The sequence below is a fragment of the Gopherus flavomarginatus genome, chromosome 13 (genome assembly GCF_025201925.1).
Source record: "Gopherus flavomarginatus isolate rGopFla2 chromosome 13, rGopFla2.mat.asm, whole genome shotgun sequence".
NCBI classification, from domain to species: Eukaryota; Metazoa; Chordata; order Testudines; family Testudinidae; genus Gopherus; species Gopherus flavomarginatus.
In genome coordinates, this window is record NC_066629.1 from 27,308,643 (window position 1) to 27,328,089 (window position 19,447).

The following is a 19,447-nucleotide window of genomic DNA, read 5'->3' on the forward strand; positions in this document are numbered from 1 at the left end:
TGAAAAAAAAACAGTGACACATGAGCTATGCAAAAGCAACACTTTAGTACTTTATTCAGAACAGACTACAGAGAAGGCGAGGGTAGTTTTCATTTCCAAGTAGAAGTGTACCATCAGTCTGGACACACTAGCTGCAGAGCCAACATCACCTCGTGCTGGAGGAGGGGCTTGACTGACCGCCGTTGGTGCATTTATAGGTGTACAGGGAGACAAAGAATACAACTGAAACCCAGGCAAACAGGTTGTTAACATTTTTCTTTATGCAACTATAAACCTCCAAAACATAATTAACAGACTCAGAATTTTTGACTTTAAGATCTGCCAGCTTCCAAAAAGGTAAATTAAGTAGGTGTAACCTCCAGCTGTCCAACAAAGAAAAAAGCTTGCTTCCAGTGCAAGACAAGGCTGATCCTTAGCCCTATTACAACAGTAATAACTTAGTGAAAAAAAGAGTTTGGCTTTTCTGTGCCTCCGTGTACTGCTACCGCTCAGAGGTTAGCCCACTTTCATAGCCCTCAGTTCTCATGTCATTGAGGCCCAGATCCTCATTCTGTGCAAATGTGCGCTCATAGTACTCCACTTTTAGCTCTGGATCTTCTTCTGGAGCATAGACATTCTTTGGTTCAAAGAGAAAGAACAGACATTAGTTGTGCTTTGGTATGGTCAGAGCCTAGCATAGCTGCCCGTGCTGCACTTCTCCGGCAAGTTTCAGCCAAGGATCACAAAGCATTTTACAGATTAGTTGAGCCTTACTCTCCCTTTTAGGAAGGAGAGGGTCAGCACCTTTAGAAGGGAGTTGTGAGGAAGAGAGATCAAGTGACTTGCTCAAGCTCCAACAAGTCAATAGCAGACAGAAGCAAATTGTTAGGATCCTAACTCTCAGCCCCCTGAAGAACCATGCGTCTCATTTTTTCCTACCACCACCACCACCACCGAGATAACCTCCTGGAATGGAGCTGACAGAAGTTAAGGTATAAGGGCATGGAGGTGAAAGAAACCAATTCTCTTCCCACCTCAGTCCACCTCCACAGTGATTCCTTGGTTGTTTTTAATAGCATGGATTTGGGGCAGGGGAGAAGGGGTGCATCTGTGTGTTTCTGCATTCAGAAGACCCTAAAAGGAAGTCTCATTACAAGTGCTCAATACTCTACCTGAAGGTAGCTATTCCCTGCAGGATCATCCAGAATGAAATGAGCCTCCATGTGACCCTCCATAATCTGAGGAAAGGAAAGGCAGATTAAACAGCTTCAGCACCTTCGCTGAAGAGTTGCCAGGACCCCACATACTACATTTCAGCACTGATGAATCAATCCTAAAATCCAGGTCCCTGCTGCATCTAGTCAACATCACACTCACCCATGTAGAGGAGCTACAGAAGCCTTATACACCACTTGAAAAATGCACAGTGCTTTCTAGACAGAACATTTCCTGTGCATTACACATTCACTGAAGACAGGATATGCTTCAGGTGAGGAGGCTTAGAGCAGGACAGAGTTCCAGGCATAGGAAGCAGCATGACAGCAGTGCTTTGCTATCTAGTGCCTGTTCATATCATCAACAGTTGCAACATTTGAAGGTTTTTGAGTAGTCTGATGTAGCAAACAGAGAGAGAGAGAGAGAGAGAGAGAGTCCCAGCCCCATTATCCCCAATGTTCAGGAAAAACATACAAGCCAATGATGATTTGCAAAGAGAAGTGCAGCTTGTCCACACTGGACAAGGAAGCAGTAGTCTAATATAGCTGTGCCTCAATCCCCCAGCATGCACTGCTCCATCTTGACCCCTATCAGTTGGCTCATTATGTGCTGGCAGACAGAGCCAAAGCATATTACATTACTCTTCTGAATACTGGCTACTAGAAAACTAATACAGCCAGTGATTTGATCTAAGTCCATGTGTATATAGTTCTATGTACTTGATTTGGAGATCCTATGACATGGAGGTGCCACAGAGCATTAGCTCAGTATACATGGGAAGATAGCCCCTTTTGGCCTGGACTGTATTGCAGCATGGCAGGTTTGTCTCATTTCAGTAAAAAGGAAAGCTCTGCCCAACACTAAGGTGGCCCAGAGGAGGGATGTTTTTTATTCTAGCTTGTGTGATGGTCTGAGGTCACGGCAAGCTTCACTGGGTGTAAGCATGTTGTGTTAGGAGATGCTCCCTGCCTAATGATACATGGAGCAACATCAGTGGTCCTGAAGCAAGAGCCACAAGCCCCCTCCCTGCAGAAGGCTTAAAGCATGGCTACACAGGACACTGATGGCAGGTGGGAGCTGCGGATGGCAGGGTAAGGAGGGGGAACTTACATGCCTGCAGTGAGTCCCCAAAGTTCCATTTCAGACTTGCAGTAATGCTGCCAAAGAACACATCTGAGCATGTCAGTATGACACTAAAGCTACTAACCTGATACACCTTTCTGCCAAACGCTTGGAGCTTCTCCACTCTCCTTGGAGTAGAGCTGTCCCCCAGAGTGAAGGGGTTTTTCACAATCTGCAGCAGAAAACAGGCTCTTTCACACTGTGCCACAATGAGTTACTATTGCAGAATACTTCATGGTACCTGCATGTGAACCACGCCCAGCCTGGCCCAGGGCATTCAGGGGAGCCCTGGGAAGTCCCTAGTTAACAGGAATTGGCAGCCTTCTACAATAGCATGCTGCTCTAGGTAACCCATAAAAGGCCTTTGAAAGCTTGTTTCCTTTAGAGACCAAGGGCCCGTTCCTGTCTTTAGATCAGTCAAGGGGAAGTTGTGCAGCTCAGCTCAGAGGGAGAGGGTTATCTTAACAATCAAGATCTACAGTGCAGAGGCTCTGTACAGAATGATTGTCACGCTGTGAGCTGGTTACAGAGCTCTTCGCTTTCAGAAGCAAATCTAGGATCAAGAGGGACACTGTCCGTTCCATCTACTTTTACTTCAGACACCCACTTCTACGGCCCACCTTCCTGTGGGCATAGCCATTAAGCTATGCCACATATCAGAGCTGCCTTCAGTTGTTCAGAAGGAGAAAGCCAGCAGCACATCCAGAGCCTAGGGAGGGAGGGGTTGACACTGCTCTCAAGTAACCCTCTGATTCATGCACTAGGGAGCAGGGTCTACAACAGGTGTAAGCAACCTATGGCACACATGCCAAAGGAGCACACAAGCTGCTTTTCCGTGGCACTCACACTGCCCAGGTCCTGGCCACCAGTCTGGGGGGCTCTGCATTTTAATTTAATTTTAAATGATGCTTCTTAAACATTTTTAAAACCCTATTTACATACAAACAGTAGTTTAGTTATATATTATAGAAAGACCTTCTAAAAACGTTAATGTATTACTGGCATGCGAAACCCTAAATTAGAGTAAATATATGAAGACATGGCACAGCACTTTGAAAGGTTGCCGACCCCTGGTCTACAAGAATGGTTGGTGTGAAACATGGAGAAGGGGAGAGAGGAATTCTGGAAGGACAACCCATCTCTCCCCAGAAGAGGATGCAAGCCATTGATAGGGGAGCACATCAGCCACTGTTTCCAGACACTCCTCCAGGCGGGGCGAGTTAAGGCTGCAGCATAACATGAATGACTGTGTTCAGTGGTGCTATGCACTTGTACAGCATATCCCAGCCTACAGGAAACTATGGGTACTCAGCACTCAGGGGGGTCTATGCATCCCAAATGCAGCTACAGGTATAGACCTCAGCTAAACAGGAGCTTAATACAGGCCACTTACCAGATCTCGGATATCTTTCAGCAGCCCCTCCACAGTGGTGAATTTCCCCCCTAGCGCTCCCATGCCAAGCTCAAACTCCAGCTCTGGAATTTCCACGCTACACGTCTCAGACTGTAGAGACGAGAGAGACACACGGTATGCTTAGTTCCAGGTCATCCAAAATGGTGATGTGCCAGAGAGCAGCTTCCATCTGAGCGCCACAACCACAGAAAGTTTAGGGATGAGCTGGGACTAAACCCCAGAAGCCCCAACTAGACTCCACTCCCTTCATCAGTAGGGCCAAATTGAGAGAAGCGGTCCCAAGAAGCAGCCACACACATTTAGAGATTATCACATACCTGAAGGAAGAGGAGATTACCTTTAGTACGTCTCTTGTCATGTCTGAAGGGTCTGTAACACGAAGGGTGATCCTGGTACCCAGCGGTTCTATTGCTCCTCCAGATTTAACCTAGAGACAATCTGCTAGAGTTAGTTTACAAGTGACAAAGCATTCAGAATACTTGATTCCTCTTGCCACTACAGTGTGCTTTAAGCGCTGGTGTATGTCTTGCATCTAAGACCCTGCAGTGGGCCAGCCAGATCTCAGGTCAGTGCCTCAACCTTAGGTTTAGGACAGATTTGGGGGGGAAAAGAAGGGTTAGTCATCCAAGTCAGCTACTTAGCAGATTAACAAACTGTGACAGTTAGAGCTGCAGGTATTTGTTCCCATGCTAGCCACTCAGGTGCTATGGTCTTACCCGCCTGAGTTTGCTACAAAAGAAACAAACAATCATAATCTGGCTTCCAAGATTACATAAGGAGTGGGGTGTAGGCAGGGGACAGACAGAAAAATCCATCCCTTTGGAGAGCACAGCAGAAGAGTGGCATATTCCAAGACGACATGGTCAGGTTTGCAGCTCACCTCGTTAGTCCTGTGCCCACAGGCCTCGCAGTTTGTAGCCATGATGATCACTTCCTTGAAGTGGGGAATTTCTGGGACAGACCGTTAGGGAAGATTGCCTGAAATGCCTCCAAGACAAAGAACTTCTGGCTTCCTTACAGAGGACTAAGCTACTTCCCAGCACTGTCAGCCTTGCCACGCAAGGATGCGACTTTCTTCAAAGGAGCATTCAAAGGAGATTAGCATGTCAGTGCCTATGCAGGTACTGAGCACCAATGCAGTGAGTCATTTTCACAGGCATCAGTAGGTTTCCAGGCTTTTGCTCCTATTTAATGCGATCATCCATTAGGATTCAAACATGAGCTTGTTTCCAACCCATAAGTAGCACTTAGATGGGTCTCCAGAGTCACTAACTTTGCTATCCTGGGTCAGATCTTTAAGCATCTCCCTGGCAGACTACAAAGCACCAGGCCTGTGCACAACCCTGACCACCACTCCTCCCCGCACAGGAGGGAGAGGCCAATTTGTATGTCACGCAGTCCCATCAGAAGGATACGCACCAGCTTCATGTTAGTGTTGGCCGGGGCATTACATTCAGGACAGTTTGTGTTAAACTGCAACACCTGCAATAGAAGAACACATTGAAGAGTCTGATCTGTTGCACTATGAGCACTTACTTGCCTACAAACAGATACCAAAGAATATTGCAACCCAGAGCAACACACGAATTTAGCTTGTATCTCCATACTTATGGCCCTGATCACTGTAGACTGGAAAAAGAATTAGCCCAGCAAGTGGGGCAGTTTAGGTATTCCTGTGTGTGCGCCCACGACCATATGCTCCTTAGAGCAATCAGGACAGAGCTACAATCCAGTTAGACAGCTCGAGGTGGCCAGCCAGGAACATTACTCACTTCATTCCTCAGATCCTCCATAGAATCAGCTGGGTTCTCATCAGTCTCCTCTGCCTGAAACAGCATAGAGGCCAGTATCAGTATGCCAGCTCAGATAATTATACCTCATACATCTTCCCATTCATGCATCTCTGAATAGACTCTTTGGGGCAGGGTGGAAGAGAAGAATGCCTCTGCTACTCAGCAGCATCCCCTCTGGTATATAAAGGAGGGCACAGAATAGGATCTGAAGGACATTTTGCCTTTCTGTTAGGGAAGACAAGGACTCTAAAGCAGGAATGAGGGAAAAGCTAACATACATCTGCCAAGCCTCCCCTCACTTCTGACTTGAAGACACTTTCCCCACCCAGACATAATACCTCAAGTCCAAGCATAGCATCCTGCTGGGCAGTCCTCCTGTAACGAGTAACCACAAGAGCATCATCTTTCTGTGGCGCACAAGGATTCTCCACAAAGCTGTTACCTGAGGGGTCGTCTATAATCTGATAGAGGGAAGCACAAGGAAAGTCTTCAGGAATCCTCCCTGTTTTGCCCCCAAGGAGAGAGGGGCAGATGCATTCCCTCACTCTCCTGCTAATACTTACAAAGGTGAAAGAAGAATCCACTTCCTTCAGCTGCTTGAGTTTGCCAATAAACTCATCTATTTTTCCTGCCACATCTTTGTCTGCTGCCTGCGAAAGTAGAGACACTCAAGATTGGATTGGATCTTTGGAACCAGCCTAGACCTTCTGATAGGCCTGTCATAGACACACAATGGTGAGCCAAGAAGTGTTCTCAGCTCATCATCTAGTAGGGGATGTGTAACCATGGTAACTACAAATTCTGTACCTAAGTGTAAACCACAACCCGACATCGGTTTTGAGATTCCCTTCTTAAGGCACCTTACCCTGCGGACTGGCTGATCCTGTTCCAGGCCAGCAACAGCTCTGTCAATTATTCCCTCAATAGTGGTAAGGGCTTGATAGAGGGAGAAAACAGACCTAATTACAGCATGAAGTACACCAGAGCAACGTTGTTAATCTTCTAAAATTTACCATCTCTAGCCCACCAGTCCTTCCTAGAACTATTCATTCCCAGATGGGAAAACAAGAACTCTGAAGAGCTCCTTTTTGCGCTGCTATTTCTAGTCTCTTCCCAACTCAGACAGCACCATCCAGCTGCAGATGCACCTGGCACATGTGAGTGGACAGAAACCCAGACCTCTGACAGAAGCAGCTGCTGCTGCTGCCGCCACCTACATGAGAAGCATTCGAGAAGGAAGAGGCACCTCAGGGCTAGGCTGTGACACTGTCTCCAAGACACTGCAGGATGTGGGGAAGCTAGCTTTCCATGCTAGGCACTGACTAGCAGCAGGATAAATTGGGGTCCAGAGTACAAGAACAGGAGATATTTAAGACAGTAATACCACAGAGCCTAGCTCTACCCACCTCCACCCAGACAGCCATCTCAGTAGAACTGTACTGGTGTGAATCAGTTTATGCCCAAAAGATCCAAACCCTTGTCTAGACTAGGTCATACTCAGATACAGAGTAGCTGTCTATTCCCATAGTCAAAAGTTGTTGTGATACCAACACCTCTACTAAGCTGCTACCAGCCACCCCAAGCCACATGCAAGCTCAGATTACATACCTACCTCCTTTCTGAGAAAACGCAGGAATTTCAAAGTCTAGCTCTGGGATTCTAGCCGTGGCACAATCTGTCTTCACCACTTCCCTATTCATATCCTGGACAGAACAATTTATAGGAAAGATTAAAAATAAAGCTAAAACAGGCCAGGAACCCTACACATGCTGAGCAAATGAGAATGAATTCAACCCTGAGAAGCACATTGGGAACACAGTTGTAAGCATCCTCCCAACAGAAGATCATTCACACACACAGCCAGTGAAACCAGTTTCCATTCACTGTCTCCCTGGGCTCTCTCTCTCCCACCTGTTATTTTCACATACACGTAAGTAGAAAGTTACACTTGGATGGTTGCCACCCTAAGCCACCCCTATCTCCTCTGACCACCTTGTAAGTGCAAATCCATCAGAGTATCATTGAACCTGACAAAAACAACAACAATCTTTTCTGACCATAGATGCCACACATCAGGGCAAATACCGATTCACTGACTGGCTCTCCCTTCCTCAAATACTCACATCATCTCCACAGAACAGCCTGTTTTACGTGTTGTGTGGACATCTTACACCAAAGTACTTCCCAGAGAGTCAGCATCCCATTAATGAGCAGCTGATAGTGCCTCATTAAATTAGTTACTTTTCAGTAGTCAGAGAAGCAGAATTGTTGCCATATTATACTCTGAGGCCAGCTGTGCTTTATACATAAGTATTGACAGTCCTAGGGGCTTGGTTGGAACACGCTTACCTAAGTTCCATCCCTTTCAACCCACCTATACTTTCAGTCAGGATGCACAGGCACCAAACATGCTCTTCAGAGATGCAGACAGCCCAGGATCAGCCACTAAATTCCAATAGGCACTGGAAGTGTAACCGGTGCTTATTCAGTGGGACACTCCTTCCCCTTCAGTGGCTGGGCAATATGTAGGTTCATGAGCCTGCTACAACATTGACTAGGAGAATTGGTTCTACTAGGTCAGGCAGTAAGTGCTGAGGCTTTTACAGCAGGAGGCCCCGGATTCAGTCTCCACTATCAACAACATACTCAGGGGCTTCCTATTATAACAAGTGCCAAACACTTAAAGTCAGGCCATTTGTATCCCCCAAGCTGGGGCTTTTGATAGCTTTGCTGTTTTTCCACAATTACATTTTTATTGATCCAGACAAGGGCAGTGGCAACTAGGCTACTTCAGAATTGCCAGGGCATCTTCCACCCAGCACCGGGTGCTCAGACGCTACACGTCATAGGTCTGGCCCTGCCCTCTCTCCTCCCTCCCAAAGGAGCCGAAGCTAAGGGGCCATGACCCACCTGCCGCACAGTAACTGCAAGGGTGTAGCGCACCCCCTGCTCCTGGATCCGCCCCACCGACTGGATCTCAGTGTTGGACCATGCACAGCTGCTGCAGGTGAAGGAGCTGACGATGATCTCTTTGAAGAAGGGGATCTTGGTGAGCAGCAGCCGGGTCACCCCCTGGAAGAGCAAAGCCAAGGGAACATGGACCGGGCGGGGGGGGCAGCTGCGCCCCCCCCCGTGCTCCCCACTGGGCCCCGCCCTCCACACGCCCGGGCGGGGGGGGCAGCTGCGCCCCCCCCCGTGCTCCCCACTGGGCCCCGCCCTCCACACGCCCGGGCGGGGGGGGCAGCTGCGCCCCCCCCCCGTGCTCCCCACTGGGCCCCGCCCTCCACACGCCCGGGCGGGGGGGGCAGCTGCGCCCCCCCCCGTGCTCCCCACTGGGCCCCGCCCTCCACACGCCCGGGCGGGGGGGCCGCTGCGCCCCCCCCCCCGTGCTCCCCACTGGGCCCCGCCCTCCACACGCCCGGGCGGGGGGGCCGCTGCGCCCCCCATACTCCCGTACCGCCCCCCCGCCTCACGTTGCGGTAGCAGCTCATGCAGAGGGACTCGATCTCGTCCGGCTGCTGCTCCTCGTCCTCGGCGCTGAGAGGCCGGAACAAGGGGCCGCCCCGCACCGGCTCCAGCTGCCCGATCGCCGACATGCTGCTCCCGCTTCCGCTTCCGCTTCCGCCTCCCGGCCCCCTCCGACCCGGAACTTCCTTGCCGGGCCACGCCCCCTTGTAAAGCGATTGGGCGGGGGGGCCGCGTGCTCCGCGGGCCTTGTGGGGAGGGCGGAACTCCTCCGCAAGGTCACGTGACGCAGGACTACTCCCACACAGGCTTCAGGGTTGGGCGTAGGCCTGAGCCTGGGGGGGGGCGCTCGCACCAGGAGCCTGTTCCTATCAGTGATTTGGGGGGAGGGGTGAACAGGGGGGGGGCACAGTGTGCAGATGCTGTAAAGTTACTCAAGATGGTTATGTCCAAAGCTGACTGCAGGGGTTTACAAAGGGAGCTCACAAAACTGCATCACAGGGCAAGAAGACGGCAGGTGAAAATCAGCATTGGAAAACATAATCCCAACCGTGTATAGAAAATTGAGGGGGGTCTAAATTAGCAGTTACCACTCAAGAAAGAGATGGTCACTGTGGATAGTTCTCTGAAAACATCAGTTCAACGTGGACCAGAATGCTAGCAACTGTTCGGAAAGGGATAGACAGAAACTATCACAATACAACTATATAAATCCCCAGAATATCCACATTTTGAATACCGCATGCAACCCCCATCTCAAAAAAGTTATATTTGAACCAGAAAAAGTACAGCAATAGCCAACAAAAATGCTTAGGGGTATGGAACAGCTTCACTATAAGGAGAGATTAAAAAGACTAGGTCTGTTCATCTTACAAATGAGACAACTAAAGGAGGATATGATAGAGGTCTATAAAATCCAAATAACTGGCAATATGGCGTGGGGTCAGAAGTTTACATTCACAGGCCTGCTAGCTAGCATGAGTATATGTAATCATTTATCATTTTCTTTTGTTCTTTTGTTTATGGTAGAAGATGTAATTGATCAAAGTGGGGGGGGTCAGTAGTATGGGTTAAGGATGTAGTTAATTAAAAGATCCAGTAGTTAATGAATTGTAAATGATGAATTGTAGCACCTGTGGACATCTTTGTAAACAAGTAAGGTATAGAAGACATGGCAACAGATAGTGATTCGTGCATGATTTGAGCTTTGTGTCTCCTGCACCTTATTTGACTCAAATAAAGAGACTTGCTTCTCCACTCCGGTGTGGTCATTGGGGATACGCACACCGGGCAAATGAACCCCAACTGTTGCCCCCCTGCAACAGGGATAGACAGAAAATATCACAATACAACTATATAAATCCCCAGAATATCCACATTTTGAATACCGCATACAACCCCCATCTCAAAAAAGTTATATTTGAACCAGAAAAAGTACAGCAATAGCCAACAAAAATGCTTAGGGGTATGGAACAGCTTCCCTATAAGGAGAGATTAAAAAGACTAGGTCTGTTCATCTTAAAATTAGACAATTAAAGGAGGATATGATAGAGGTCTATAAAATCATGAATGATGCGGAGAAAGTGAATAAGGAAGTGTTATTTTCTCATAATACTGGAACCAAGAATCACCCAATGAAATTAATAGGCAGCAGGTTTAAAACAAACACGGGGAATTCCTTCACACAACTCACAGTAAACCTACAGAACTCATTGCCAGGAGATGTTGTAAAGACCAAATGTATAACTGGATTCAAAAAAGAATGAGATAAATTCATGGAGAATAGGTCCATCAATGGCCCATAAGGGACACAACTCCATACTCCAGGTGTCCATAAGCCTTTGACTGCCAGAAGCTGGGATTGGACAACTGGAGATGGCTTACTCGGTAAATTGCCCTGTTCTGTTCATTCCATCTGAAGCATCTGGTCCTGGCTACCGTCAGAAAACAGGAGACTGGGCTAGATGGACCAATATGGCCATTCTTATGTTCTTGTGTTATACCGAGTGTCCAGATGCTGAGTTGGGTTTTGAAGCCCAGATATTTGAGCACAAAGTAGTGGAGCGAAGCAAAGCAGTGTGACTCCTACGTAGCCTTTAAAAGTCTACACATTGTGATAATGTATTTATTGTGCAATTTCAACAGAAAAAAAAAAAAGGAAAAACCAACTCCAAAGAAATCTAACAATATATAACTTTATTGAAACAGATTTGACAGTCAGTTAAATTGCAGGGGAAGAAACCATAAAACTGGTATAGCAAATGGCATATCAGTACTGTTGTGGCTGTGGCTTACAACATCCAAACACCTGAATTCCCATTGACTGTTCCATAAAAAATGCTGTGACTATAGAGAGGGATATTTTATATATACACAGAATGTGCAAGGAAAGCGTTAACCCTGTAGAGTAACCTAAGTAGGGGGCAGTACACTAGCAGCGTGTACTGTTCACTCTAGTAACACAGAGAAGATTGTTAAAGTTCAGAAGTCCAGCTTCAAGAGTTTAAAAATAATTCAACATTTCAACTCTGTATTAATCCAAAGACATACAGGATGGACCAGATTCTGGACCTTTTACTCCCATTGACTAGTTCTTACTCACCTGAGTAGTCTCACTGAAGTCAATGTGAGTAGGGTTTATCAAACTGGGCCATATATATATATATATATATATATATATAGTATGCTATAAGTCAGAGGTTCTCAAACTGTGGGTCGAGGCCAAAGCCGAAGCCCAAGCTTGGCAGGAGGCTAAGGTTGCATGCCTCCTGCCCAAGGCAGAAGTCCTTGGGCTTCAGATTTGCTCCCCACGCCCCCAGCCTGGGGTGGCGCACTCAGGCTTCGGTCCACTCTCCTGCGGTTGTTGTCACAGAGTCCCCAGGCGATGCTCTGGAACTGCTCCCCACCAAGCCAGGCAGGACTTTGGGGAGCCTCCTCTCCCTTGGAGCAGACTTGTTCAGGGCAAGAAGCTCACATGTCTTCACTTCCTGGGTCTCTCCTTGGAGCATTCAGCAACCTCTGCCCCTCCGTACCGCTTCCCACAGCGAGCCCGCCCCAGCGGGGTCCTGGGGAAGTCACAGGGTCCTGCACCCCCACTTTGCAGTCAGACGTGACTCTCAGCCAGCCAGTAAAACAGAGGTTTAGTCGAGGACAGGAACAGGGTCTAAAACAGAGCTTGTCGGTACAGCGAACCGGACCCCTCGGCTGGGTCCATTCTGGGGAGCAGTGAGCCAGACCCCCACGTCTGCCCTCACTCTTCATCCCCAGCCAACTCCAGATTGAAAACCCCTCCAGCCTCTCCTCTCTGCTCAGCTCCTTTCCTGGGCCAGGAGGTCACCTGACGTCTTTGTCTCCAGCACCTTCAGCTGGCACCTTTGCAGAGGAGGGGCCCAGGCCATCAGTTGCTAGGAGACAGAGTGCCAGGCATTTAGGTGCCCTGGCCCTTTGCTCTGTAGCAACCATATACCCTGATCCCACCTGCCAGATACTTAAGAACTGCCATGGGGACACTGAGGCACCAACACAGTATTCAGAGCAAACATTAAGAACGTTCCCAGTTCACCACAGTTATGTAGTCATTTTTGTTGTCAGAAGGGGGGTCATGATGCACTGAAGTTTGAGAATGACTGCTATAGGTAATTACAGGTATGGTACTTATTCCCTCTTTCCTGCTGCTGAGATAAGCATGGGGATATGATAGAGGTCTATAAATCATGGGTGATGTGGAGAAAGTGGACAAGGAAAAGTTATTTACTTATCCCATAATACAAGAACTAGGGGTCACTCAATTAAATTAATAGGCAGCAGGTTTAAAACAAATACAAGGAAGTTCTTCTTCATGCAGTGCACAGTCAACTTGTGGAACTCCTCACCTGAGGAGGTTGTGAACGCTAGGACTATAACAGCGTTTATGGGTAAATTCATGGAAGTTAAGTCCATAAATGGCTATTAGCCAGGATGGGTAAGGAATGGTGTCCCTAGCCTCTGTTCATCAGAGGATGGAGATGGATGGCAGGAGAGAGATCACTTGATCTTTACCTGTTAGGTTCACTCCCTCTGGGGCACCTGGCATTGGCCATTGTCGGTAGACAGATACTGGGCTAGACGGATCTTTAGTCTGACCCGGTACAGCCATTCTTATGTTAAGCACTCTGACCATTTGGCTTTCAAAAAATCACAGCAATGCTAGTTTGCAGAATTGTTTTAGTAAAATGGCATGATTCAATACGGAGTCACAGAATTGTATCCTTCTGACAGAAGATGACTTTGTGGCTTTCTAAGAGAGAGCAGGTTGCAGTGTTTTTTCAGCTGCAGGGGCCTGCTGGGCAATGAGGGAGGGGCTGGCAGAACTCCCGTCAGATTTGAGAACTCTGGATTAGCACTGCAGCTAGACAAAAGAACGGTACTTATGTGGCATGAGGAGCCATGTTGATGGCATGTTATTGTTATAGTTGTCATTAGCCAACAGTGCAGGAGAGTAGGACATGACTTCTTGACAGTTTTTCTTTCCCACTGGCATGATTTAAGCATGCACACGAGCACATACACACACTCACGCACAACCCTTTCTATACAGAGGTACAGGATTTCATTGTAAATCGCTGCTTTTCTCATTTAAACTCTGGGAAATATCCTTCCACAGAGAGTCAAGCCGGACATGCAAATCCTCCAGAGGTGCTGAGCTGTCCTGAAACTCCTCTGAGTATGAGGACAGTGGAGACAGTTTGAACTTCATTTCTTCTGTCTCATGGTCAATGGTTCTGGTGAAGTCGTCTATCTGGAGGAACGTGTCCCTTCTGAACTCCTCAATTCTCTGCTGTACTTCCTGAGCCAGGCCCTCCATGTAGGGGTCCACAGCCCAGTTAGGGTCTACAGCAGTGCCAGCAATGCGTTCCTTGAGGCCCCTGGGATAAAGGCGCAGCTGCTCCTTGAGGTGGTTCAGATTCCTCTGGATCTTCTGGTGGAGATCCCTGGCATTCTGGGTCAGCTTCTCAGAGAGCTCCTGGATGTACTGATTGAGTTTCTCTGGGCTGACTTTGGTGTGAGGGGTGACGTTTCTATGGAGCTCTTCCATGTTGCGGTGGATCTCAGTCACCAGTCTGGCAGCGTACGGATGGAAGACCTCCTTCACTTGGTCAGTATGAAAGGCTATTTTATTGGCATACTGAGACACAAACCTCTGAACTTCATCTACGCCTTCCAGAAACTGGGCCTTCATATCTCGAGTGGGAGTGAGGTGCTGCTGGAGCTCCCTAGCTTTCAGCATGACCTGGTCCAGGAGCTCTTGGGTGAATGGGGTCATCTGGAAGCGAAGCACTTCCAGGTTCTTGCTGATTTTCTGTTGCACCTCATCCACATAAGGAGAAAGTTTCACCCTCAGGCCTTCCAGCTCCTTCCTGATGAGCCTTCGCAGGCTGTCGGAGTCTTGGTAGAACCGGGGCTGAAATCCTCTGTTGAGTGGGGCCAGTTTCTCGAGGAGATTTCCCATGTAGTTGACTCCTTCTTGGATACTTTCTTTCACTTTTCTGTAAGAAACAACAGACACACATTTCTAACTGCCTGAGCTCTGATTCCTCATCCTAGCCCTTTAGTTCCTTTACTAGCAATAATGACTGTATGGTTGGGTGCTGCATTAAGAAGGGGGGATCTCAAAGATGTTTAAAGTACTAACTTTTCCCCCTTTGACACCTGGGCCTTGCGTCATAAGTGAAGATGAGTCTGGTGGGTCTCATTTTAGATTAGTCCCTTGTGGACTTTGCCCATAGAACAAAAACTACTGGCAGAATTCATCATGAGTCTAAGCTCAGGAGAGGCAAGCAGGTTGTGGGATAGATTAGGAAAGAGGTGCATTGGCAGAGCTGGAATGAGGGTCGTGAATGGAATAACAGGGAGGGGATGCACGTCAGGAATGAGGGGCATTAGCAGAGCTGAGTTGGGGTATCACAACTGCAATATAGCCCTCAGATAGCTGGTTGCACAGCACTTGCCTATATTGCTGCTGGTCTAACCAATATTATCAGCCACGCCAGTCTCACTGTCCTGTCGCAGCAGAGAGCCCTTGCCTGCGGTCCTTGCTCCGGTCTTGGCTGCTGGGCCAGAGCTCATGTTCGCCGAGCTGCAGGAATCAATTTTGGGTTCCACTGGGCTTTTCTTTGTGTTATTTCAGTTATTATTGGGTAGGGCCAGCTGGGAGATCTCCAGCCACATAAGGGGATGGATTGTATTGAGTCAACTGACGATTCACTCAACAGATCCGTTATTTGTTCTTGGAAATGCCAAGATGCCTATATATATGAAGGTTTTAGAGGCACTGTGCCTCTCTAAAAATCAATCAATAAACGAATCAGCCTGGAAGCAATTGGAAGGCAGAGTGCAAGAACCAGATGTTCTTTGGCCTCTGACAGCGCAATGGGCTTCAGGGCACTGCCTACAAATTCTTTAGCTCCAGAGAACGAGGTACTCACTTGATCTCTTGGTCCAGCTTCGTGCTCTGGGTATGTGCCATGCTGTCCTTGTCGTGAGTGAGCTGGCTGAGGTAGTCCCAGAACCCATTCCTCGCCCATTCAGCCTGAGCAGCTGCATGGGGGGAACAAGAGCATTTAACAGAGTGACCCTGGGAGAGCCTTGGTGGCAAAGCGTGAGGTTGTAGCAGGGAGGTGGCATAGGGGAGTTCTGTGAAGGGAAGACCCGGTGTTGGGAGCTGCTCTTAAGCTGTTCACAGTCTGTAATCCCTGAGGCAGCATTTTATCCCTGGGATGCTCAGGAGGCTTCTCCATACTGACAAGTCCCAGGGGTGTCCCCTCCCCAAAGTAATAAAGACCCTGATTTCCAGAGCTGCAGCCCCTATTAAATTCAGTGGGAGTTTTGGGTGCTAGGCCCAGCATAACCAGAAGGATTTGTCAAGGGGGCTGACTCACATGACACAACAGAAGTGGAGGCCAATGACACATGTTGTGCACAGATGCAGAGTCAAAGGAACAGCGCCTGAGCCTCCTGTGACAGGGTCAGAGCTTCCCTGTCTTGGGGTACAGCGATAGCATCAAAGGAGCAATGCACTGGGGAACCTGTCACTGGGTCATCTTACTGTGACACCTTTCTATCTGGCTAAGCTGCATCCTCTTGTAAGCAGCCAGTGCCCCCTGCCACGCAGCTGAATCCCCAGCGCTGCTCCAACCAAGGAGGGGCAGGGAGACCTTTCAACTGTCGTGTCTAGAGCCAGGAAATCAGTCCCTGCACATTGTTATAGAGAAGATCACCAACCTGAGAAGGTGGCGAGGAGCAAAGCCAGAAGTGCAGCTTTGTGAGACATGGTCTGTCTGGTCACTGGGCTGGGACTCTGCGGAGAGAAACCAACCAGGAAGCAGTTAGTGGAGCTCCTGCCATGACCCAGGCTTTGCCTTCACTGTATCGGCTCATGGGGTGGGGGCCAGGTTCATTTTCCAATGACCTGGATCTTCTTTCTGGGTTGTTGCTTTTTGCAATGACTCTCTTTAGAGTCAAACACATTTCAGGCGGGGATTTAAATTGCAGCTGGATGGCACAAAGTCCAGATGGTGAATGTAAAATACAGCCAAAGAGGTCAGATTCTGTTACCCTCCCATTGAGTAGTACCTTCCCTCTTCATTGATTTCATTTCAGTGGGACCGCTCAAGGTGTAAGGCATCCTCAGTGTGAGTAAGGGTATCAAGAACTGGCCCCCTTGGTCAGCAAGATAAACTGCCTCTGAGTGGGAGCAAATGATGGGACACAAGCCATGGTTCCTGATCCATGACTAGGGCTTCATAGGCACTATCATAATACAAATAAATAAATCATAATACAAGTTCAGTGGTCCTTGTGAAGAGAGCACAGGTGACCTCAATTTGCACACATGCATGGTAATCACTCCTTTGTGTCAATATCACTGATAGTTTGAAATTAGTTATTCCAAATGATCAGAGAGCTCAGCTCTGCACTGGGCGCTGTTTTCAAGAGGATAACTCAGAACAACCTCAGGGAAAACCATTTTAACAGATCCATCCACTGACGTCATGGAAAACTCTGAAGCCTGATACAGGTTCATTTCCAAACTTCTTACGGTGCTCTAAGGTGAGACCGCCCCCACACCTCACAGCTTTATGCCCTTGCGGAAATCCAGGTGAGAGCACTATATCCTACTAAAGCATCTTTCATCCAAGGCTTTCAAAGAGCTTTGCAGTCTAAGTAATCCAGCATCACAGGCTACTGTAGGACACAGTAGATTGGCATTGTTATCCCATTTTAGCTGGTGAAACTCGGGTTCATAGAGACTGCCAGTGAAAGAGTTGAATCTAGAATTCAGGAGTCCTTCCAGTTCCCTACTGTAACCACTAAACCATATTCCCCCGATGCAGAAATGGAACCCAGGAATCATGACTTCCAGTGTCCCTACGCACTAGGTAACATTTTAAGAGGTGGGAATAGAACCCAGGAGTCCTGACTCACAGATTTCTGCTCTAACTTCTACACAACATTCCCTGGGAAATGCCTTGAGCTGCTGCAGAATTAACGAATTGTATGACCTGTACCTTACCTAGCTGCTGTTCACCTGCTGTCCTCTGTGAGTTGGACCCCAGATCGCGCTGCTCACTTTATATATGGATCAGTATTAGGCAGAAGCGCTCAGGTGACAAGAGGTCCCCTACGCATCTGCAGAGCCAGGGGCTTTGGACCTCACTCCATGTAAATACAACGTGGAGGTTCAAAGACATTCTCAGAGGATGACGTGAGTACCAGTCATCTGACTGGCTCTCGCAGATCACTCACCACCCTCACCCCACCCATCTACCAGACCACTTCAGTTCCAACTACCCCAGCCAGCCACCTCTCTCCCCAGTGGCTAACAAATAAAGTTAACCCTTTGCATGCTGCAGAAATGTATGTGCCAGACATCCTCCTAAGCATCCACTGGGCTAGCAAGTTAGAAAATACCAGAGCTCCAGGGCATCCAGGAACAATAGCCAATCACAGGTCCTCACCTTTCTCCTCTTGCTGGATAAGATGGTATATTACCAGTGATAAGAGAGGCCTTGCTGGTTGCGCTGCCCAGGTCTCTGTATTCGGGTGAAGCTGGATTCGGGGTTGACCTTTGTATCCCAGTCTCATACACCAAGACAAACAGCACTATCTGTTTGCCTGGCTTGACAGTTCTGCCACTGGGTTCAACAGCTACGCAGCCAAGGGTGAGCTGCCAATCCGGTGGAAAATGGCAAGGGGTTATTTGCCCTAATTGGGGGAAAATCCACGAGGGAAAAGCAGGGGCTGTTAACCCTCTGGAGACTGCAGCCTACAGCTGACCATCTCCTTCAGTGAATTTGGATTCCCAGAGTTTTATTATCATGGTAGCATCTGGAGGCCCCAATTAAGATCAGTCCCTATTGTACAAACACATAGTGAGAGTCTGTCCTGCCCTGAAGAACTTACAGACGGACAAAGGGTGGGGGAATGGAAGGGCTATTGTCCCTCCTTTACAGCTGGGGATCGGAGGCACAACGAGAGGTGGAGCGAGTTGCCCGTGCTCACACAGGGAGTCTCTGACAGAAAGGAACGGAACCTAGATCTCTTGAGTTCCAGCCCAGGGCTGTAGCAATGGTACCTATCTTTCCACCAGAAACTTTTCTTTGCAGGAACCAGCTCTCTATATCTGTCTGCACACTGCCCAGCACAGTGGGACCCTGAGCCCAGCTGGAGCCTAGTGAATATAACTATGAAATAGTAATTATTAATAACAAAAGGGGAGAAAGATTTGGGAAAATGGTGCCTTTTTGTCCTGAGCCATTTCATAACCCAGGCAGCTCATTTGCCCAATTTCAGCAAAATGGCTATTTTTTCCATCCAGAACATCCAAAATTTAACTTTTTTTGCATGTTTTATTTGTATTTTAACCGGTGAAACAATTTCAGATTTTGTAAACAGCACTTTAAAAAGCTTTTTTGTCACTGAAAAACCAGCCATGCTGAGTGAAAGTGGGGCCAGTTAGAAGTGAAAAGCCACATCTGAGGGCGTTTTCCAAAACCGTGCCATTTTCAAACATTCGAAACAAATTGTGGGCCCCAGGCTCCAGACGCCTTTGACTGGCATTTCAGATTCTCCGCCCAGAGCCTCTCCCGAGGCAGGCAGGCTAGGAAATGGCCAGCACTCGGAAGGGTCAGTTCATACCCGTCACACAGTTTGACAGCCCCCTGTGTCTGTGCTGATGCAGAAACAGCGAACAGCAGCACACTGAACACAGCAGGTGAGGCAGGTAGGAGACAGCGCGAGACATCTCCAAGACAGCTCCAGCACACAGGTAATCCATGGAGGTGTACGAGGATCCTACCTAAGCTTCACTAATACAACCAGATGCAGAGCCATGGGGCTCTGTGCACCATAGACTGTGCAAGTGCTTCGATCTCCAAGCTGACTTCTGGACCGTGCACTGCTACTAAGATCTGTACGCTTC

General features: G+C 48.3%; 2 protein-coding genes across 4 annotated transcripts; both read right to left on the reverse strand.

Moving 5' to 3' along the window:
- Positions 1-26: 26 nt before the first annotated feature.
- Positions 27-9,162, reverse strand: ZPR1 (ZPR1 zinc finger). Of its 3 annotated transcripts, XM_050922181.1 has the most exons (14): positions 8,997-9,161; positions 8,434-8,595; positions 7,136-7,226; positions 6,389-6,459; positions 6,087-6,173; positions 5,862-5,984; positions 5,503-5,556; positions 5,146-5,212; positions 4,611-4,681; positions 4,068-4,157; positions 3,710-3,820; positions 2,402-2,488; positions 1,152-1,217; positions 27-616 (listed from the first exon to the last, which is right to left on the reverse strand). In XM_050922181.1, exons 1-14 carry the CDS (start codon positions 9,117-9,119, stop codon positions 482-484), a joined length of 1,338 nt encoding a protein of 445 aa, XP_050778138.1. In that variant the 5' UTR covers positions 9,120-9,161; the 3' UTR covers positions 27-481. The 3 variants fall into 3 exon arrangements, with proteins under 3 accessions (XP_050778138.1, XP_050778139.1, XP_050778140.1); XM_050922182.1 differs by lacking the exons at positions 4,611-4,681; positions 5,146-5,212 and having other exon boundaries at positions 8,997-9,162; XM_050922183.1 differs by lacking the exons at positions 6,389-6,459; positions 7,136-7,226.
- Positions 9,163-13,576: 4,414 nt separating this feature from the next.
- On the reverse strand, positions 13,577-18,111 carry APOA5 (apolipoprotein A5). Its single transcript, XM_050921910.1, has 4 exons — positions 18,019-18,111; positions 16,249-16,324; positions 15,453-15,564; positions 13,577-14,513 (listed from the first exon to the last, which is right to left on the reverse strand). The coding sequence occupies exons 1-4, from the start codon at positions 18,109-18,111 to the stop codon at positions 13,577-13,579; spliced, it is 1,218 nt and encodes a 405-aa protein (XP_050777867.1).
- Between the last annotated feature and the right edge of the window lie 1,336 nt (positions 18,112-19,447).

Bases quoted from the DNA above. Each gene is read 5' to 3' on its own strand.
- APOA5 (XM_050921910.1), bottom strand. From the start codon at position 18,111: ATGAGACTGGGATACAAAGGTCAACCCCGAATCCAGCTTCACCCGAAT. The intron at 16,325-18,018 runs GTAATATACCAT...TTCTCTCCGCAG, and splicing joins CAAGGCCTCTCTTATCACTG to AGTCCCAGCCCAGTGACCAG. The intron at 14,514-15,452 runs GTGAGTACCTCG...TGTTTCTTACAG, and splicing joins AAGCTGGACCAAGAGATCAA to AAAAGTGAAAGAAAGTATCC.
- ZPR1 (XM_050922181.1), bottom strand. From the start codon at position 9,119: ATGTCGGCGATCGGGCAGCTGGAGCCGGTGCGGGGCGGCCCCTTGTTC. The intron at 6,460-7,135 runs GTAGGTATGTAA...CCCTCTATCAAG, and splicing joins TGCGTTTTCTCAGAAAGGAG to CCCTTACCACTATTGAGGGA. The intron at 4,158-4,610 runs GTGAGCTGCAAA...GATTGTCTCTAG, and splicing joins GTGGGCACAGGACTAACGAG to GTTAAATCTGGAGGAGCAAT.